This window comes from Terrapene carolina, unplaced genomic scaffold (genome assembly GCF_002925995.2).
Source record: "Terrapene carolina triunguis isolate 2854851 unplaced genomic scaffold, T_m_triunguis-2.0 Scaffold17, whole genome shotgun sequence".
Lineage (NCBI taxonomy): Eukaryota > Metazoa > Chordata > Testudines > Emydidae > Terrapene > Terrapene triunguis.
Window position 1 is genome coordinate 3353566 of NW_020664368.1, and position 23056 is coordinate 3376621.

Consider the following 23056-nt stretch of genomic DNA (forward strand, 5'->3'; position numbering starts at 1 on the left):
TATCTTCCTACTGTATTTTCCACTCCATGCATCTGATGAAGTGGGTTTTAGCCCACGAAAGCTTATGCCCAAATAAATTTGTTAGTCTCTAAGGTGCCACAAGTACTCCTCGTTCTTTTAACTTTTACTGGGTGCTTCACAAAGCATAATATTCTCCGTGCCCCACAAAATCCTGCAGAATCCTCCCACTGGAAATGCATGGGCTTCTGTATTTGCTAAGCCCAAGGGAAGAGGGCACGGGGGGGGGGGGGGGAGGGAAAGGCTCTTTATATCTCACCCACCCCTTTGCACTAGTGCAGGGGATGGCCATAGTCTGGTCCTATACGTGATATGCTGTCTGGCAATTTAATGCCAAGGGCGATGTCATGCTTTCCTGTGAGGGGAAAAAACCTATGGGAGAATTGGGAAACTCCACAAGCTTCTTCAAAATCACGCTGCAGAGAGCAAGGAGAGTTTTTGTCACATCCACAGAGTGGGCAGGGGACAGAGACCTAACCTGCTGAAATCTCATGAGCTGCAGAGAAATCCCATGATTCTCAGGGTACCCACAAGGGAGTACCCAGCGCCATCCCACTACTCCTTAGGGGCTCTGTATTCCCTTTGGCAGCACACCTCCCTTAGGAGCCAGGCTGTTATTAGTTCTCTGCCTGTAGGTGGGCCCAAAGCCTGTGTGTGTGGAGTGGGACCCTGTGTGAGATAATGATTGAATGTCAGCATTACTTTACCTAGAAAATATCCCTGCAGACCTGCCACCGAGAGTGACTCTCCGCTGATCTGATCCAAAACCATGGAGCCCCAAAAGTGAAGCATCTGCAGACTCGGAGGAATCATGTCCCATCAGCCCAGGCCCAGCTCGCTAACAACATTTGGACCAAAGTGGGGGAGGGGAATTCAAGTCCTTTCATCATCTGTTTGAAGAAAAAATTAAAATGATACTCTGGCCCCACTTACACCGAAAGGTCCCATTTTTGGTAACTGTGCTAGCACCATAAGGAGTGACTCCACCCACACTGAGCAGAAAGGTTTGCTTTATATGTAGTCTGCCCTTGGCTGTAGCACTCTAGTCATGCATCCATGTTCTACAGTTACCTGATGAAATTTGTTACTAATGAATACTCCTGGGGCCATGTCCCTACTGGCTTCCAAGTGCTATTTAACCTGGTTTATGACAGCCACATATTGCATTTAGTCCTTCCAAGGTCATTTCACTTCTAATGAATCCTAATTTCTCCATGCTCAGCCACACTCTTCTCCTTTATTGCAGTAACAGACAGATGGTTGCAAACTATTTATTTTATAATGAAACCTGGTAAAGGGGACTGCATAAAGGCCCAGAAAATAACATCTGCCAAGTAGAAATGGCCTCTGAACTAAGGGTGGAACAAAGCTGTACTGGAAAATGGAGATGCTCTAGTGCAGTGTTTCTCCAACAGTGCTACAGAGACTGCTGGTTGCTGACAGCCCTGCTTATGTCACAGGGGTGAAACATCTGTCACTCTGTAACCCGTGATCCGTTAGTTGTAGCCTAGTCCAGCACTCTTCGAGTAAATGTCCAGCCAGGCTGATGTTTAGTTTTCCTGTTTGCAGACACAATTTGTGCCTGCAAAAAATACACCATTTTTTCTCCTGCCCACAAGTGAACTGTGTGGCTGCAAAGCTTAGTGGCTTCATACTCACCTACCAGATTTGCATCTGAAATACATACCATAGTTAGATACATAATTAGTAAGATTTTCACTGACATTATAATTGCAAGTGCAAATTCTGGATGAGTTGCAGGTGAATTTTTTTTGGAAATATGAAAAGGGTCATCTCCTTTTACTTCCACTCCTGGTTCCTACCAATGTTGCTACTGCCTCCTTTGACAGTTCTTAGCTGTCCTCTTTTTGCTATGGCATGAATCCCTAAGCCAGACTTGGCCGTATTGGCCATCAAACGCATACAAATGGCTCCATTCATCCATTTTATCATCTTCTCTGGGGCAGCAAGTCTTGCGCAGAAGAATTTTATTCCCTGTAAACCCATTCACTCTTAATTACGCAAGTGCCTGCAACCTGCTTTTTAAGCATCCTCTGTGCCACTAGCAAGATTACCAATGTTTCCCTGCTTTCTACCCCCACCATCCGTCCAAGCAAAAACAACTTCCTGTGACTTCCTCTAGTCTCCATTAACTCTGCTTCATAAATCATACCAAGGGTTTTGCACATCCTCAAACCTGAGACACCATCTGCTCTCTAATTCCAAGGGGAGTAGAGTTTCTTTCCCTGTATCACCGCTCGACAAAACTTTCTAACTTTCCAAAAAAGGTAGTCGGGTGTTTTGGGTGATTGTTTTATCAAGTGCCCATCCTGTTGGTCTCTCTCCTCCCTCTCCATAATTACCCTTTTTAGAATGCTTTTATATCCTTGGAGACAAAAATTATATCTTAATGTATTTGGTCTCTACTGACTTGCATTGCTCTGGCTTCATGCTGTATTCTCCTTCATCTTCCTCCTAGCCCAATTATTCTGCTCTGCGGGCCTTCCCTCCCATCGCTGAACCCATAGATAGATACATTTACAGGCTTTCATTAGGATTCTTCCTCCTCCCCTTTTTGTTGCCCAAAGTCTGCAGCAGATTAGTACTTACTTCAGCTGTGGGTTGTATCTGGAGCTGTATCATTAATGTTATCCATCCCAGGGATGATGATGTTATTGTTATCATTTATTATTTGCATGACAGTACTACAAGTTAGTTAATGCCAAGATGACTTTCTTGTCTAAGAAGTAGAGCTGTTGACAATCCTGCGACAAAATGGTTTTTCATCAAAAAATGCCAATTAGTTGAAACTGAATTTTTTTTGCAGGAATTTCTCAGCTCAATTTAAAAAAAAAAATCAAAATTGTTGAGACATCATTTTGAAATTGTCATTTTCTAAATGAAAAATTCAGATTTTTCTAGTTTCAAGCCACTTTTTGTTTCAAAATTGAATCTAGCTAGTGTAAAAACGTTTAAATAAAAAATGACTGAAACTGAAACAAAACATTTCAAAATTATCAAAACAAAATTTTTCAATTAACCCAAATCAAAAAATATTGGATTTGTGGGACACAAACATTTCTAAAATTGTGATTCTTTGTCCTGATTTGGGATAAGAAAATTTTAAAAAATTTCACAGGACAGGAAAACAGTTTCCTGCTTAGCTCTACCGAAAAGCAGCTGGACCAAGTAGAACATAGCTACTTAGGTGATCGAGATTTTACTGTAATTACTGCTTCTTGGAACCAACAGTCCCGTCCCCCTCCCCCCACACAGACACATATCTCTAACTCTTTTTGTCATGCTGGTAATTTTAAAAATGTAAGTCAATTACTAGAGCAGAAAGTTTGTCACAATGATTTTTATTTAAAAAATGTGAAATATTCACAGTCTATCAAATCCCTCCTTCAGTGCCAAAAAGCCATGTTAATATAACAGTCCAACCATATTATTTAGCTGTCGTCTTTGTTCTGAAATTGTCTTAGGAGGTTATAAGCTCCCCGTTCTGCTTGTGTAAAAGTGGAATTTTCTAAACCTCTCTCGTTTACAGTATGTACCTTCAGTCATGTCTAATAAAGAGGCAGCTGTGACAAAGTTGGCACCTACTATATACAGGAAATTCCTCTGCTTGCAGCAGTTGGGGAAACAGTGCTTCAAAAAGGTCTTTAATATTCTGCAAAGAACTCAATTATTTATAACTGTTTTGTCCTTAGCTGTAAATTAAAGTAATGATCTTTTATAAAGAGAGTTAAAAAGCAGCAGGCAGGTTTTTTATTGAAATGAATGAAATCTACCTAAACACCTGTTTTGTTTTTAAACTTTATAGGAAATCAATGTGTTGACAGTAGCATTGGTCAACCAAGAGAGAGAAAAAAATTCTGAGAAACGAAGCCAAGGTCTAAAATCAGAGAAAGAGGCACTGTTAATAGGTAAGACAACTCAGTACTCAGTTCATCACTGCATATAACAACCTAGAAAAAATGATCGTAGAATAAGCAACCTTGAAACGATTGTTTATTGTCAATGTATATTTGCATTTAACGTCACTGAATTAGAACTAAAGACTGCACTGCTTATCATTCACATGTGTTCACATTGGTTACAGTCAGAACAGCCAAATGGAATAAATAGAAACGTTTTGATCATAAGGGATATAGGACCAGTCCTACAAGGCTCATTCACATGACTAAGCCTTACTCACCCAAGAAGACCTACTGGTTTTAACATAAGCATTTTGTATGGAGGACAACTTGCAGGATCTGCCTCTATGCTTGTAATGTGACTATAGATAGATTCTGAATTTAGTTGTTCGAGGGTCTCATGGAGTAGAACAGTGTGAATGGTTATCTACCCATCGCACTAACAAAATGGGTGAAAGAGAAAGGAACAGAAACAATATTGAACAAAATAAGGATGCCCTTAGCAGTTTCCTTTTTTTTTTACATTAGGTGACATTTACTGACAAGAATAAGTATGGGAAATACCACAAGGACAGTTAATACTTTAGCATACCTAATGAAAAACTTTGAAGGGAAATTATATGTAACGGGCATTGGTCCATTCCAGAAAATGAACTGTGACTGGCATGACATGATACAGTGAGGATGGATTGTGATATATAAGGTTGTTAGTTTGGGTTCTTTTTAATTTTGGATCAGACATTCCATACATAATTTCAGTCCCAGCATTTGGCTTGCTTTTCATTGTAACTGTAAATGAATGCCTTTGATTTATTCATGGATAAATAGAGGTAGATGACTTGGTATATTGGGAATTTTATGTAGAGCTTTTCACCGCTAAGTGACCAGTTATTTGAATCCAGCCCACTTTATGGCTGTCCCATGGCTCATGTGAAGTGAGCATGTGGTCTCAGTCCTGATCTTAATGGTCATATGTCCACATCAGACAACCATCATCAGAACTGGTGGTCTTAATGGGAACCAAGGACTGCACGGGCATGGAAATCCAACGTTACTCTTTCCCTTCAAGATTAGGGATGAGGCACATTGGTGATTGGTAAGAGGAGACTTTGCCCTATAGCTGCCCATTCTCTAGAATTGTCAATATTTCACAAGCACTAAAATTCACTTAAGAAAAGCTGAGTTACTAAGTTGGTATCATGCATCTCTAGTCAATAATTAGAAGCATATTTTCAAGCAGCCTTTTATTTCCTTTACATTAATTAAAGATGGGCCATAGGTACAGAAATCAGATCTGGATTTTGAATACTCCAAAACAGAGGTGTTTGGAGCTGAAGTTTTGGTTCAATCTATAACAAAGATGGTGCCATTAGCAAACTGAGGACTGAATACAGGTTTGGATTTCCAATGGCTCCAGTCAAAGTTTAGTGGTATTTAGTTTGGGCCCAGTTCTGCAATTATTGACAGAGACCTTGATCCTGCAAAGATTTACACATGTGCTTATGTTTATACACTGGACGGCTAGTTCCATTGATTTCCATGGGATGACTCGCTATATAAGTAAGTCTTTGCAGGATCAGGACAAGAATTTGCAAACATAACTGGAAATCTGAAAGAGGAAAAGGAAAGATGTAAAATGAGTTAAGCTTTACTTATCTTTTTCTACTGTTGCCAGTGTTTGGGAAAAGCTGAAACTTAAAGGTGATTCTATTTCAGTCAGTATCAGGACCAGCAGAGTGGCCTGCAATTCACAAGATACAGTGACCCATTTTTGTAATTTGTAAGCATTTTGCTCTTACTCTGTTTATGCCTTAAAAATAAAGAACCGCCCCTTAAGGTTTATTAGTTAAGAAACTCAACCAAAGGGAGCTGAAAATATCTTTGAATCTTACTGTTCAACTCTCAGCAAATAGTTAGTGACATGCATGCTGATGACCATTACATATGCTCATTGTTCTTGTAGAGAAGGAGAAATGGGATAATGCTTTTAATAGCAATGCTGACATCCAACAGCCTGCTTTCTCGATTCGTCCCTATTATGCTGACACTTGATTTCCACTACAGGAAAAAAAACTCTAGATTTAGAATCTGACTCCTCCTCAGCCCTTTATTCCCAGACCTTTCAACATGATCTTGTAAATTGCAATGAAGAAAGACAGAGCTTGCTCCCTTTTAAGGAAAAAAAATAAGTAAATATGTCAAGAAGGATTTGTGCTTCTCTCAGCAGCACTTAGGGGTAATATGGATTAAACACTTATCATAACTAGCAACAACATAATTATTAGAAAAATTCAAGGCACTGCAGTTTCTAACACAGTTCATATGAAACGTTTTCACAACAGAGCTTCCACTGAAGGGGAAAAAGCAATAATTTTTCCATTCCAATATCTACTATTACATATTGGTAAATCAAGCATAAAATAGGTAATTGAAATGCTTCCAGCAAGTCTTTGTTTAGAAATCCCTTTATTCATCTGTATATTATCTTGGTCACTTACTTGCTAACTGCTGTCATTCCTGAAGATGAGCGATTGTGTTTACCGTGTTACTATGGCTGTGTTAAAAATGTGCTGTTCTCTTTTGTTTATTGAACTGTGTAAGAAATATAAGAATCGTAACTCAGACTGAAAAACTTGCAATGACTTATTCAGAATTACTGTGTTTAGACATATGATATATTGACTCAGGTAATTTCAATACCTTGTGTGTTTGTTTTAATACAGGTATCATATCTACATTTCTTCATGTGCATCCTTTCGGTGCCAATATAGAATACCTTTGGTCTTACATGCAGCAGCTGGACTCTAGGGTAAAAAACGTTAATCAAAGTCTGGTTTCTTTATAGAACTTTTGTTTTGTTCTTTACTGCATGTTAAACTCGGCATGAGTTTCCATTAGAGAGATAATGGGATGTGGGGCTTGGGGGTTTGCAGTCTTCATTCATTCGCAAATTATGTTGCGCACATGTACCTGAGGTCTTTTGCCTTTCATTATTTCGCTGTGCTTTTGTGGCAAGGAAGGCTGTTGTATTAAATGGCAAAGACTACCATGCTGATTCTAGGAAATATGATTCTTATTTACTTCATGTAATTTGTAGGAAATAAATTAAGATGTAGGTTTAGCTCTGGCCACCAAAAGGAGAGAGGATGGCCAGACAGAGACCATTTCTTGGGACCGTGCCTCTTAGAGAGCCTTGTACCCTACTATGCGCCCCTCACCTTACCCCGATGCTGCCCCTCAGAGCTGAGAATGCTCTTGATACGTCGCTCAGTGAGCCCTCTGCACATTGGAGCAATAATTGTGCAGTACAAATGGAGAGTGGAGTGTAAAGCACTAACGGCTGCAGGCCCTATCAGAGGAGCCATAGAAGTGGTCACTACTTCAGGCTATAGCATGCAGATGGACCAGGGGAAGAGACTACAGTAAGCTAGATAATACACTGTCTCTCTTCTCACTTCATCCCATCCCCATACCACATAATCGACACTGTGCTTATGAAAAATATTCTTTGCTCATTGGCTAAATGTGGTGATGCCTGTGTCATAGAATGATTCTATGACACAGGCATAGAATCATAGAATGTCAGGGTTTGGAAGGGACCTCAGGAGGTCATCTAATCCAACCCCCTGCTCAAAGCAGGACCAATCCCCAGACAGATTTTTACCTCAGATCCCTAAATGACCCCCTTAAGGACTGAATTTACAACCCTGGGTTTAGCAGGCCAATGCTCAAACCACTGAGCTATCCCTCCCCCGTGTGTCAATGCAACAAAAGTCTGATTAAATAAGTCTAGTGAAATTCATGTTCCTATTATCTCTTCCTCTGGTCAGTATAACTTGGTTCTAAATAATCCCTTTCCTTCTGAAGTAAGGAGTTAAATACTGGCCCTGGTGTGGCTATAAAATATAAGCAGACATTAGGCACTTAACAATGATTTGCATAGCGGGTTGTTGAGATACAAGTAACTAGTTACATATTGTGGGTCAAAGCCTGCACTCCTTATACTATTGACTTCAACTGACTGCAATAACCTCCCACTTCCTGTCCTCTTGGAATCTCCCCTCTTCAATTTATCTAACATTCAGACTGTAGCCAAGATAATGTTCCTTTTCTTCTGCTCTGACTATGCCACCCCTCCCTAGAACCCTTTCGTGGACTCCATGCAAGATAGCGCCATAGCTGAGACTAGTGAGATGCTTTAGCTAGAACCCCATTAGTGTGAGAGAGAAAGGGCAGCTGGCAGGGCCCTGAGCCTTTGGAAGTCGCTTCCTGCCATAACAGCCTGTTTGTCAGCGCATCACAGCCCATCGTTTTTCTCTTGTCCTGAAAGAGGTGGGTGCAGGATAGGGCTGGGTAACAGTGGGTACTGGGTGGCTGTGTTTTCACTGCAGAGTTGTACAAATCCGAGTGATGACATGTTTCTTTCTGTATCGAGTTCAAATTCCTGGTCCTGACTTCCAAGGCACTTAGATCTCAGCCCCTTCTTTTCCCCACACTCCTCATCTTATGCTGTGCTCTGATGCTCCATATCTTCTCCCACTCGAGCTTTTGTGCCTCTTTTCATGCTGTTCCCAATCTCTGGCATGTACTTGCTCTGCCAGTCAGCCAAGCGTCCTCACTCATCTTTCATATCCCTTTGTAATACCAACTGCTTTTGATTAGGTTTCAGCTGCTGTCCTCTCCCGGGGTTGGCCACTCCTGCTTAATTAACAATATTTAAAATACAGGCTCCATGTGCCACATACCAGAGTTCAGACTGCTATTTGTTGTACCCCTTATGCCTCTTTTCCATCTCCTACTTCCTGTTGGAATAATGTCCTGTGTTTAATTCAGGCCCAGTGCTGCAACCTTTACTCACACAAATTGTTTCATTGACTTCACTGGGAGCATTCACAGGGTCAGACACTTAGGTTGTAAACTCCTCATGGAATGGAGCTTGATCTCTCTCCCTTTCTGTAAAGTGCTGTTTAAATTTGCAGGGCTACATCAGTGCCAAATAATAAATGTGGACTGCAGGATTTGGCCGGATGAGTTTATTTCTGAAGTGACTGACAGTAGTAGCAAATTACTTTTTAATAACGGGATCCAGAGATATAATCTCAGAGATTAATTTCATTTACTTTCCATGGATACCTTGTCATTACTACCGAAGCAGGAATGATAATGTCATAGTACCCGGGTTGGCTGCAGTCTCGCTGTGCAACTCACACGTTACACAAAAGTAACCTGCTAGCAATTACTCTTATGAGAAGTAAGAAAAATATGTAACAGATTTCTTTTTGGCTGTAGATTGATTGGCCCTGACACTGAGTCTCTCTGGCACTTTTCTGCAAATCACTTAAACGCTCTGCCTCAGTTTCCCCTTTGGAAAACTAAAGAGGCATGGCTAATATTTTCTTATCTTGCTGGGGTGGTGGTGTTAGGCTTAATTAGTGTACTTCCTGTTGGTAAAGTGCTGTGAAAATGAAAAATACTACCATAGTAGTATGCTAGTAGTGTTAGTAAACAGATTTGTAATAAAACTGTTGTCCACGTAACTGGAGGATACTGCCGTGAATAACAAATCTATTGCACAGGAAGCAGCAGCAGTACTTCCCAGTTATTTTTTGTATTATGATAGTGTCCAGAGGCCCCAGTGAGTATTCAAGCTCCTTTGGGCTAAATGCTGAACAAATGCACAGGAAGACACAACCACTGCACACAAGGAGTTTACAATCTAAAAAGTCAAAGACAAATGGTGGGAGGAAGGGGTACAGAATACAAGCAGAGTGATCACGGAGATGGCAGGTTTTGAGAGTCCCAGTTATTTGAGTGCCAGAAGCTGGGACTGGACGATGGGATGGTTCACTCAATAAATTGCCATGTTCTGTTCATTCCCTATGAAGCATCTGGCATTGGCCACTGTCAGAAGACAGGATACTGGGCTAGATGGACTATTGGTCTGACCCAATATGGCCATTCTTACGGCCTCTATTTTATTGGTGGTATCTGAGGGAAACAACCTGAATTTATATTGCACTTCACTATTCTAATGTAATTTTAGTTTATTTTGGCCCATTTTCACTTTTTAAAAATGCATATTTATCTTATTAATTATCCTTGTCTATTCAAATGTTATTTTCTCCCATACCGTGTGCCTTACCGCTGACCCAGAATAGACACCTGTCGGACCAAGATGGTGGTTCAGTTTCCATGGTCATTCTGTTTTTGGTCTCTTTGCTGATTCTGCAAGGGTGCCACCGTGGTGGTGATTTTTGTTTTTTGGGTGATGATGGGCCCATCTTTCCAACTAGAAACTTGACTGAGGTGACCAGCTCACATAGCTCTCCAAATGTACAAAGACTTTGAGTGACATGGAGGCAGAAACAATGTCTCCTACAGCTCTGGGGCTGCTGCCGAATCCTCAGGCAGCGTACCATGGAGCTCTTAACCTGCACTGTGCCTCAGTGGGTCACAGCTGAGAATGCCAGGTTCGGGACAAACCGCTGAGAAACAGGGCAGGCTCACCCCAAACTGGTGGTTATTCTATTATTAGATTATACCAAGCCAGTAACAAAAGTAAACTTCTGTCTCACCACACTGGTTAACAAGAAGTCAGAAATGCAGTCTCCTTAGGCATTCCAGCCCTTGTTTCACCACCCAGACACTGGACTCTATGATGAGTGGTTACTGAAAACCAATTTAATCACATATAGGGTCCTCTAATCCCAAGAGATCAGCCACATAGCCAGGTCAGTCTATAACTCAGATCTTACCCAATAATCATGCTGTTGCCAATCCTTTAGGCCTGGTCTACACTATGAGTTTAGGTCGAATTTAGCAGCGTTAAATCGAATTAACCCTGCACCCATCCACACGACAAAGCCATTTACTCCGACATAAAGGGCTCTTAAAATCGATTTCTGTACTCCTCCCCAACGAGGGGAGTAGCGCCGAAATCGACATTGCCATTTCGAATTAGGGTTAGTGTGGCCGCAATTTGATGGTATTGGCCTCCGGGAGCTATCCCACAGTGCACCATTGTGACTGCTCTAGACAGCAATCTGAAGTCGGATGCACTGGCCAGGTAGACAGGAAAAGCCCCGCGAACTTTTGAATTTCATTTCCTGTTTGCCCAGCGTGGAGGGCACAGGTGATCACGCAGAGCTCATCAGCACAGGTAACCATGCAGTCCAAGAATCGAAAAAGAGCTCCAGCATGGACCGTACGGGAGGTACTGGATCTGATCGCTATATGGGGAGAGGATTCCGTGCTAGCAGAACTACGTTCCAAAAGATGAAATGCCAAAACGTTTGAAAAAATCTCCAAGGGCATGATGGAGAGAGGCCACAATAGGGACTCACTACAGTGCCACGTGAAAGTTAAGGAGCTCAGACAAGCCTACCAGAAAACCAAAGAAGCAAACGGAAGGTCCGGGTCAGAGCCGCAGACATGCCGCTTCTATGCTGAGCTGCATGCAATTCTAGGGGGGGCTGCCACCACTACCCCACCTCTGACCATGGATTCTGAGGAGGGGGTAATCTCAGACATGCCTGAGGATTCTGCGGACGGGGAAGAGGAGGAGGAGGATGAGCTTGCGGAGAGCACACAGCACTCCGTTCTCCGTTCTCCCCAACAGCCAGGATCTTTTTCTCAGCCTGACTGAAGTACCCTCCCAACCCTCCCAAGGCAGTATCCCAGACAATGAGGCCATGGAAGGGACCTCTGGTGAGTGTACCTTTGTAAATATAAAACATAGTTTAAAAGCAAGCGTTTTTTAATGATTAATTTGCCCTGAGGACTTGGGATGCATTCGCGGCCAGTACAGCTACTGGAAAAGTCTGTTAACGTGTCTGGGGATGGAGCGGAAATCCTCCAGGGACATCTCCATGAAGCTTTCCTGGAGGTACTCCAAAAGCCTTTGCAGAAGGTTTCTGAGCAGTGCAGCCTTATTCCGTCCTCCATGGTAGGACACTTGACCACTCCATGCTAGTAGCAAGTAATCTGGTATCATTGCATGACAAAGCCTGGCAGCGTATGGTCCCGGTGTTTGCTGGCATTCAAGCAACATCCGTTCTTTATCTCGCTGTGTTATCCTCAGGAGAGTGATATCGTTCATGGTAACCTGGTTGAAATACGGGAATTTACTGAAGGGGACAGAGGTGGCCGTTCCTACTGCGCTGTTTGATGTGGCTGAAAAGAAATCCTTCCCTGCAGTTTGCTAAGCGGGGGGTGAGGGGGATCATTGGTGCTGAGCTTTTCGCATTTGGCTAGCTAGGGGTAAAGCGATCATCCCAGAGAATTGGATGGGGGGGTAGTTTGGTTTCTGCTGCTGCACATTAACAGGAAAACCGCAGCACTCAACGGGCTTTGCTTGGTATGTGGGAAAGGAGGGTGCTGCTTTTAGGAAGGCTGCAGAAGCCGAAAGACAATGGCTTACCATGGCCGCATGCAAGCCGAATTCTGTTGCCCGGACCTGCATCTGTGATCTCTAACACCAAAGCCGCAGGCACTCAATATTAAGATGCAAAATGTGACCTTGTACCGAAATCACATGTGCTATGTAATGTGAATAGTGTTGTTCACCGTGAAAGAGTATAAGCATTGTTCTGTAAAATGTATCTTTTTAAATACTTCTCTCCCTTTTTTCCCTCCCTCCCGCAGCTGCAAATTTTTCAAGCCTCCCTCCTCCGTCCCGAAGGCTATCTCAGATAAGGCGGGGGGGGAAACGGACGCGAGACTAAATGTTCTCTGAAATCATGGAATCGACCCGCAATGAAAGAGCTCATCTGAATGAGTGGAAGGACACGGTATCAAAGTACAGGAAAGATGCCAGTGAAAGTGAGGACAGGAGGGACCAACGTGAGGACATGAGGGACCAACGTGAGGAGAGGAGAGACGCTTGAGATGAGAGGTGGTGGGATGCAACGCTGGGGATGCTATGTGAGCAAACGGACATGCTCCGGCATCTGGTGGAGCTTCAGGATCACAGAGTGCCGCTGCAGCCCCTGTATAACCGCCCTCCCCCCTCACCATGTTCCATAGCCTCCTCACCCAGACGTGTAAGAATGCGGGGGGGTGGGAGGGAGGTTCCGTGCACCCTTCCACTCCACCCCAGTGGACAGCCCAAGCAAAAAGCTGTCATTATTTTGAACTTTTTTAGTGGCCTTTTCCTTCCCTCCTATCCTCCTCCCAAACCCCACCCGGGCTACCTTGTCAGTTCTCTCCCTCTTTTTATAATCAATTAATAAAGAATACATGATTTTTAAACGATAGTGACTTTATTTCCTTTGAAAGCAAGCTGTGATCGAAGGGGGAGGGTGGGTTTCTTACAGAGAATGAGTCAATCAAGGGGGCGGGTTTTCATCAAGGAGAAACAAACAGAACTTTCACACCGTAGCCTGGCCAGTCATGAAACTGGTTTTCAAAGCTTCTCTGATGCGCAGCGCTTCCGGGTGTGCTCTTCTAATCGCCCTGGTGTCTGGCTGCGCTTAATCAGCGGCCAGGCGATTTGCCTCAGCCTCCCACCCCGCCATAAAGGTCTCCCCCTTACTCTCACAGAGATTGTGGAGCACACAGCAAGCAGCAATAACAATGGGAATATTGGTTTGGCTGAGGTCTGAGCGAGTCAGTAACGTGCGCCAGCAACCCTTTAAACGTCCAAATGCACATTCTACCACCATGCTGCACTTTCTCAGCCTGTAGTTGAACAGCTCCTGACTACTGTCCAGGCTGCCTGTGTATGGCTTCATGAGCCATGGCATTAAGGGGTAGGCTGGGTCCCCAAGGATAACTATAGGCATTTCAACATCCCCAACGGTTATTTTCTGGTCTGGGAAGTAAATCCCTTGCTGCAGCCGTTTAAACAGATTAGTGTTCCTGAAGATGCGAGCGTCATGAACCCTTCCCGGCCATCCCACATTGATGTTGGTGAAACGTCCCTTGTGATCCACCAGTGCTTGCAGCACCATTGAAAAGTACCCCTTGCGGTTTATGTACTGGCTGCCCTGGTGCTCTGGTGCCAAGATAGGGATATGGGTTCCATCTATTGCCCCACCACACTTAGGGAATCCCGTTGCAGCAAAGCCATCCACTATGACCTGCACATTTCCCAGAGTCACTACCTTTGGTAGCAGCAGCTCAGTGATTGCTTTGGCTACTTGCATCACAGCAGCCCCCACAGTAGATTTGCCCACTCCACATTGATTCCCGACTGACCGGTAGCTGTCTGGCGTTGCAAGCTTCCACAGGGCTATTGCCACTCGCTTCTCAACTGTGAGGGCTGCTCTCATCTTGGTATTCTGGCGCTTCAGGGCAGGGGAAAGCAAGTCACAAAGTTCCATGAAAGTGCCCTTATGCATGCGAAAGTTTTGCAGCCACTGGGAATCGTCCCACACCTGCAACACTATGTGGTCCCACCAGTCTGTGCTTGTTTTCCGGGCCCAGAATCGGCGTTCAATGGCTAGAACCTGCCCCATTAACAACATGATCTCCAAAGCGCCGGGGCCCGCGGTTTGAGAGAATTCTGTGTCCATGTCCTCATCACTCTCGTTGCCGCGCTGTCGTCGCCCCCTCCTCCTCGCCTGGTTTTTCAGGTCCTGGTTCAGCATAAACTGCACAATAATGCGGGAGGTATTTACAATGTTCATGACTGCTGTCTTGAGCTGAGCGGGCTCCATGCTTGCCGTGGTATGGTGTCTGCAGTGTTCACCCAGGAAAAAAGGCGCGAAACGGTTGTCTGCTGTTGCTTTCATGGAGGGAGGGGTTAGGCTGTACCCAAAACCACCAGCAACAATGTTTTTTGCCCCATCAGGCCTTGGGATCTCAACCCAGAATTCCAACGGGCGGGGGAGACTGCGGGAACTATGGGATAGCTACCCACAGTGTAACGCTCCAGAAGTCGACACTAGCCTCGGTACATGGACGCACACCGTAAAATTAATGTGCTTAGTGTGGCCGCATGCACTCGACTTTATACAATCGGTTGCCAAAAATCGAATTCTGTAAATTCGGAGTAATCCCGTAGTGTAGACATACCCTTAGTATCTAATAACTAATGGCTTATTTATGAGAGGAAAGAGGAGAGAGTTAAAATGATCAAAGAAATCATATACATACAATCATTGCAACGTTCTTAGATCAGGTTTGTAGCAGTGATGTTACAGATTGCTGGCTTGTAAAGTCTCTTGGAACTTCCAAACGACTGGAAGGTCCTCAGTCTATAGTCAATATGCTCCTTTTAGTGTAAATGCATAGTCCAAAGATCAGAGCAGGAAAGAAACAAAATGGTGATGCTTTCAGGGTCCTTTATACCTTCTTCCACGTGGAGGGACTGGTCTCAGTCTTAGTTTGTGGAAAATTACAGGCACAAGATGGAGGCCAGGGTCATATGAGCAAGTCACACGCCCTTGCATGCTTTGATGACTTATAGGAGCAGCCATTACCCATATTCTGGCTAAAGTGTCCACAGGAAGGCTCACAGGGTGGGAAGGAGCTTCTTCTATGGCCCATTGTGAGAGTTAAGTGTTCTTTGATGGGCCATCAACTTGAATGGGCTATTCACAATGTGCTGGCTAGACTGGATGTAAACTAACTTCTGGGTGTTACTGTAGGAGCAAACATATTTGAAATACTGGTACATTGTGTCTAACGTTATGAATATTGACTAAGATGATACATGCATACAAACAGGATAATCATATTTGATAAATTGTAACCTTTCCATTGGTACCTTACATGACACATTTTGAATACCATTTGGTGCAATTGTCTAACAGTGGCAATATTAATGATATAAATCGTCATATTTCATACAGGATCACACCAGCTCCTCTTGCCAGTGTGGAGAAGGCCCTGCCCCACTGTGACCATTGGCCTTGTAAAGTCCTTGTGCTCAAGGGGGCTCAGGGACCAGGACTGTGGCCCTGTCCTCACACATCCCTTGCAGCCCCACATAGGGTTCAGTGCAATCTGGCCCTTAATGGTTACCTGCTAAATTTAATCCATAGTTTATGAAGTAAACTATTTTAAATACTGCATCTACATTTTAGCTTAGCTGAAAGTGCCTGACCAAACCTTTATCAAGGGAGCCTTTGTTTATCTTATTTTAATCATAAATATGGAAACCAAAAAATAAAACTAATATTTTAGGTTTTTTTCAAGAAAATTAGAGTGCTAAACCTCAAGACCAATTAAAGTATATACACTTCTTAGAGAGACTAAAGCAAATGTTATGCAATGATAACAGCCTAGCAATGGTATATCTTCTGGTTATATATTATTCCATAGGCACCGACTTCCTGTTTGCCCGGTGGGTGCCCCCCGCCCATGGCCACACCCTTCCCCGCCTCCTCCCGCCCCTGCACTACCCTCACCCTGCCCCCATTCCACTCCCTTCCCCCAAGTCCCCGTCCCTGCCCCGCCTCTTCTCCGCCTCCTCCCCTGAGTGTGCCGTGTCCCCGCTCCTCCCCCGTCCCTCCTGGAAAGTCCAAAGCGCTGCCAACAGCTGTTTGGCGGAGGCCAGACAGAAAGCCCTGGGAGATAGGTGGAGGAGCGGGAATGCGGCACAGTCGGGGGAGGAGGAGGCAAGGAGGGGGAGGGAGCAGGGAGAGCTTGGCTGCTGGTGGGTGCTAAGCACCCGCTAATGTTTCCCCATGGGTTCTCCAGCCCTAGAGCACCCACGGAGTCAGCACCTATGTATTGTTGTTCTTTTATAATGCCAGTTCAGGTACAAAAAGCAAGACCCATGCTGCAGGGGATTTACATTTGTGTTAGCGTCAGGAGATTCAGATGTATGGAGTTAATGTTAACAAAAGGTCTGACCACTAGCATACCATTAATTTAGTACAAAGCTGTAGGGTTTATTTATAGGACAGTCCCATAATAAAGACTATAAAGCTGCCTGATTAGCATGTATCTACTGTTCTACTGCATCTTAGAGCATTTCTGCAAACAAGCTGATAATATGGTTGATTTTGTTCTCACTTCCACCTGTGCACATCAGAAATAACTGCAGTTAGTGATGTATAAATAGGGTAAGTGAGCTCAGAATCAGATTCAGTGTCTGTATGTCATAGCTACCATGGCATAGTTTTGGGGTAATACTACAGGGCATGGGTGATTCTCCACATGCAATGTAGGGAGCATTCCATGCACTTCCTCCTACCTTCTGGCCATGAACAAGGTGCTGTCCAAAACCCCATTGGGGAAGATAAGCCATTTAGGGGTATTAGGAGGGCTTATGTGACGGGGGGAGGAACAATGGTGGACAGTTCAGTAGACTGCATTGTCTTTAAGGGCAGGCTAGCTGCTAAACTCGTGTGTACTGTGTGGGATTCTCTTCCAGGAGCTCTGGTGGCTATGCAAGACCCCTTCGTGCTTCCTCTTCCAGGCCCAATGGTACAAAGGGAACAACCTATCCTTCCCCAACCCCACCCCTAGTAACATTTCTTCCAGAATCAGAGGGGTAGCCGTGTTAGTCTGAATCTGTAAAAAGCAACAGAGGGTCCCGTGGCACCTTTAAGACTAACAGAAGTATTGGGAGCATAAGCTTTCGTGGGTAAGAACCTCACTTCTTCAGATGCAATTTCTTCCAGAATTGAATTTCTGAGAAATGTCTAAAAGGAGTAGGAGGCAACTGAACTAGGACAAGAAGCAATGGGCTTAATCTGCAGCAAGGGAGATTTAGATATTCGGAAAAACTTTCTAACTACAAGGGTAGTTTTGCTCTGGAATAGGCTGGTGGAATCCCCTCACTGGAAGTTGAAGAACAGGTTGGATAAACACCTGTCTGGGATGGTCTAGGTTTCCTTGGTCCTGCCTCAGCGCAGGGAGCTGGACTTGATGACCTCCTGAGGTCCCTTCCAGCCCTACATTTCAATGATTCTATACCATGGTGGGAATATGGATCTATCTGTAGATGCCATAAAATATTATAAACTCCCAAAAAGAAATGCTGGGATTTTTAGTTGACCTAGAAAATGTTTCTTCTACCTGTATTCTCTACATTTCCTATTTCTTAAATATAACCCAATTGTTTCTCACTGTAGTTTTGCTTTTCCCTCTCTTTCACAGATCTCTGCAAATGAAATAGAAATGCTTTTGATGAGATTGCCACGCATGTTTAAACAAGAGTTCACTGGTGTAGGAGCAACATTGGAAAAGAGGTGGAAGTTTTGTGCCTTTGAAGGAATTAAAACTACCTGACTGTGAATAGTAAAGAAGTATACAGAAGAAGAATTCCTAAAGCATGGCAGGGTTACAAAGTATTAAAGTATGAAATTTGGTTTTGGCACACAGAAGTACGTTTTCAGAGTTATCCAAGCCTAATTTTAGTTACATTTGTGACGTTCTCTTGTGAGTGGAAATGTGGTTGTGCACCAGTTCCTAAAAATAAAAATATAAAATATTTTAAAATGTGACACATCTGTTTCCTATGAAAACTGAAGAAAGATACCACAGTCAAAACGATGTCAAGATATTAACGTGCTACATCTAAGAATAGCTCACTGAGCAAATGGATAAGGGAAAAGATTGCCTAGTTATGGTTGCTAAGCTACAGCAATGTATATGTAATATATAGCAGAAATCATTACGTTATGTTCCTGAAAGTCTTTCCGTTAAGTAAGTAATTGTACAGTGAGAAAAATTATACCAAAAGAAAACTTGAAGATGTGTCTGAACAGTTATTGTCTTTTGTAAATTAAGTTATATGCTGTTCCAGGGATTTTTGCCTTATTGAAAGAGGCCTGAAAATGTGATTGGACTTCTCGAGAATGCTTTATCAAGAATATTATTTTTCTAATGTAACTATTCTTCATTATAAGTTCCTTTAACATGGATTGCATATCAATTTTCATAAATATGTAAATAAAAAGGAAACCAGTGTTACTGTATTGTATTTGGTATGTAACATTCAGGTTTATGCATCAAAATAAATATTCAGTTCATTACTGTTAAGGATTTTATAGCAAATATATTAATTTTTTTTCAATAAATATGACTTCTACCATATTGTTTTTACAAGTTGTTCTTCTGATGTTTCTGAATTGTTACAAATCCAAAAGGTGTCTGTTCGTGTTTGCCCTCCTTCCACCAAAACCAGCTACAGGTCTGTCGCATCTTACGCTGGGGTTACGTTCCACAGTCAGCGCGTAAAGCGAAAATCGCCTATAGTCAAAATTACATTGAGTGTAATGGCAGGCAGAATCACCCACACTACAGGTACAGTATTAAAATTGATATTTTTCTCTTTTTTTTTTGCCGACCACGTAAAGCTGAAATCGCGCATGTTAAATGCGTGTAAGATGCGACAGACCTGTATTACAAGCCTCCTGATGAAATGTATTGAGTACTGTATCAAAGAAGAGACTGTAATATTAGCTTAAATCAAAGGAATTAAAATTAGCACCAGAGGAATCTCCAAGGTGAAGATTGTGCTTTTACAAACTGAACAGATTTCATTTTGTTTTAAACATATCGAGCCAAGCAGCAAGGTATTTAAACAAACAAAAGCAAAGACATAAATTTCACATTTTGCTGTGTTTTGCTGGGCAGCTACAATGCAACCAATTAGTCACTCTTTCTAACTCCAGTCCTGGTCAATCCTTTTGCGCTGTCAGCCGCATAAGGAACTAAGGAATTCACATTTGGTGGTACCCCTTAAATATTCAAATAGAAAAGTAGGGATTTTTTCCTCATTACCATTTTTGGAATCTGCTTTAAAATTCACAGTATTTAGAAGCCAGCATGAGGCCTTGCACTATGTGTGTGTGTGTATTGCACAATGTGCACGTACATAAAACTCAAGTAAGGAGAATACTGCAGAAATCACATCGCGAGAGAGATGCCTTGAAGATCCACTGCTATACAACATGCTTTCGTGCAGAGCTATATAAACGGTAGGAAAGTCCTCTCAAAACCATGGCCCTAAATGGGCAGAAGAAGAGGCTGTGACTGAAGTGGTTAAAATCGATCTCAAAAGAGCTCAAAATCTCTGACCCTTGTAATCTACAACAACAAATGTGACAAAGTACAACAGATTCAGGAAGTATCCAGTTGTAGATATATGCTGAGATCATTTTCATTGCTTGATTCCAATAAATAATTGAGTCAAATATAGTTAGCCATAAAGAAACTACCATATATGTTTGTTAGCAACTACTGCTCTGGATAATCAGCATCTGTTGTAGGATTGTAATACATAAATACTAAATTAAATATTATTTGTATGGAAAAGAAAAACAGAATCAGCAGATATATTGTCAGAGAAAATTCTACTCTCCACTGAAATATGCAAATGTGTTTTAGAGAATGTACACTTACAGTTGCTAAAGTTACAGTATTAAGGCAAGTGACTCAGGTGAGTCTAGTAAATATAAACTCGTAATGGTCATGAAACTTAACTACTCTAATCCAAACGTCAATTCTTTCTGCACTTGCACGAACAGATGTATGAATAATGCATATGAAAGTTTGTTATATCTGCCAGTTCTTATATAATAAAAATACAATGGTACCACATAGTGCAATTTACTTGCCGTTTGGGGCACCAGCCTCAGAAGTAAATTGCAGATGTTCTACAGTAGAAAGTTGTATTTTATGTTCTGCAAAAGTTCACATGTTTAGCCATGTATTTGGATTTACTACAACACTTAGCACACGCTCCATAGTGAAATTCAACCCTACAGAGAGGGCCAGTAGGTGAACTACATCCCACTTGAGATCTTACGTTATAAATATGCTTTGTGCCAGCCCTGTGTGCAAGTGTGAATGTTATCCTTGGTACTGGAGGCAGAGTAGAAAGTGCACACTTTAAAATGAAGTGCATTTTACACTAACAAAGTATTGTTGTTTACTGAAAACTGTATTATCCCCTGCCACAATTTTTTTTTCTAATGTAAACTCATGCGCTGTTGCACATAGTGAAACCCAATTGTGTATCTCAGACTAAACTTGCATATTCTCAATTCCCATACCATCATACTCACTTAGGAATAGCTAGGCTCAGATTTAGTGAACATCCCATACAAAGCCACACTACATTTGGTTTTCATGTACAGTAAATTTTATGCAGTCTAAAGCTGAAAACACTTATGTAAAAGCATTTGAGAGTATTTAACTCGAAACTGTAGTCATGTAAATTTTTTCCCTTTAATAGTTTTGAGCATAAAGATTTCTATAGTAAAAATGCCCGGTGCTGATCTTTTTGTACTTCCATTAATATCCCTGGTCAGCTGTATGACTGGTGCTTATTTATCATATACACCTCTACCCCGATATAACGTGACCCGATATAACACGAATTTGGATATAACGCGGTAAAGCAGCGCTACGAGGGGGCGGGGCTGCACGCTCCAGCGGATCAAAGCAAGTTCGATATAACGCGGTTTCACCTATAATGAGATAAGATTTTTGGGCTCCCGAGGACAGCGTTATATCGGGGTAGAAGTGTACTATCCTTCTAATGCAGGGGTGGGCAAACTTTTTGACCCGAGGGCCACGTTGGTGTTGCAAAACTGTATGGAAGGCAGGGTAGGGAAGGCTGTGCCTCCCCAAACAGCCTGGCCCCCGCCCCCTATCCAACCGCTCCCACTTCCCGCCCCCTGACTGTCCCCCCTCAGAACCCCTGACCCATTCAACCCCCTCGCTCCTTGTCCCCTAACCGCCCCCTCCCAGGACCCCCCCGCCCCTAACTGCCCCCAGGACCCCACCCCCTATCCAACCCCCCTGCTCCCATTCCCCTGACTGCTCTGACCCCTATCCACACCCCAGCCCCCTGACAGGCCTCCCCGGGACTCCCACACTTATCCAGACCCCCCCCCCATCCCCTGACCGCCCCCCCACAACCTCCGCCCCATCTAACCGCCCCCTGTGCCCTGACTGCCCCTCGGGGCCCCCCCGCCCCTTATCCAACCCCCCGGCCCCCTTACCATGCCGCTCAGAGCAGCATGTCTGGCAGCTGCGCTGCCCAGTTGGAGCCAGACACGCTGCCGCGCTGCTCGGCAGGAGTGCGCAACCCCGCCACTCAGAGCGCTGCCCGCGCAGCGGTGGGGGTAAGGGAACAGCGGGGAAGGGCCTGGGGGCTAGCCTTCCCGGCCGGGCGCTCAAGGGCCAGGCAGGAGGGTCCCGCAGGCCACATCTGGCCCGTGGGCCGTAGTTTGCCCACCTCTGTTCTAATGCCTGAAATGGGAGTGTCACAGATGCATCTAGTTGTCTGATAGCTTGTTGCATATGTGGCTTTTACCAGCTATTTTCTATGCAGTAGCATAACAGCTGCTTTTTTTCTCTTTCATTGTGCACAACAGTGTGGGGATGAATACCTATATTGCCCTAATTTTGTCCCCTAAAGGCTAGCTTCACAAAGGGGACTTTGGCATTGCAATGCCTAACTTTTAGGCACCCTGCCACCTAGTGGCATTCACAACCCTGAGCTAAGCAGCCAGGCTCCTGTACAATGCATGGGCAGAGTTAAGCACCTAAAAATGGGATTCACAGACATCAGCAAGCTGAACGGGCTGCTGCTTAAGCTAGCCCATAGGAAATGCCATGTTCCTCAAATGGAGTTAAGGTGCCTAACTGCGGCTGGAACACTCCCTCCATTCAGCATTCTCAGCCATGAACTCGCTCTCCTAGACTTTGGCAGCTAAGCCAGGTCAGTCCTTTCTCATAAAAAAGCACAGAGGAAAGAGGAAAGTTATTGTGATGGTTCTTGGGGTACCCAGAACTGTGAGTCACCCTGTGACCCCTCCCCCCCCACACACACACACTCACAAAACCATGAGGGACAGTGGCTTGTGCTTAGTTGGGTGTCAGCTCCCTAACACTGCCAGCCCCTCAAGCACTCTCTTCTGGGCTTCACCAGCCCTTACTTTGTCTTGCAGGCTACCAGTAGGTTCACTCCAATCCCCGAGTCCCTTTGAAGCGTTCCCCTGTGATAACTGGCCCCTGCCTTTGGCTTCTCACAGAACTAACAAGCTTTCTGTTCCTAAAGGCCCAGTATACAGACCAGATTGTAAGATTCAGCTCAGGATCAGCACGTCGCTTAACACCACAGCACTGAGCTATACTTATAGTGCAAACAAGAAAAAATGTATTATCAAAGTCTAGCGACTCAGAAGATAGGAAGGATATTGGAAACA

The 23056-nt window shown here is 43.6% G+C and overlaps 1 protein-coding gene across 3 annotated transcripts in view; it reads left to right on the forward strand.

Annotated features, from left to right (window-relative positions):
- Nucleotides 1-18919, forward strand: part of LOC112103180 (ecto-NOX disulfide-thiol exchanger 1) — a 490675-nt gene extending 471756 nt beyond the window's left edge. For all 3 annotated transcript variants that reach the window (XM_026650334.1, XM_026650367.2, XM_026650284.2), the window contains 3 exons: nt 3845-3947; nt 6662-6747; nt 17991-18919. In XM_026650334.1, coding sequence (XP_026506119.1) covers nt 3845-3947; nt 6662-6747; nt 17991-18122 — 321 coding nt within the window. In that variant the 3' untranslated portion in view covers nt 18123-18919. The remainder of the gene's footprint in view (nt 1-3844; nt 3948-6661; nt 6748-17990) is intronic.
- Nucleotides 18920-23056: the final 4137 nt, after the last annotated feature.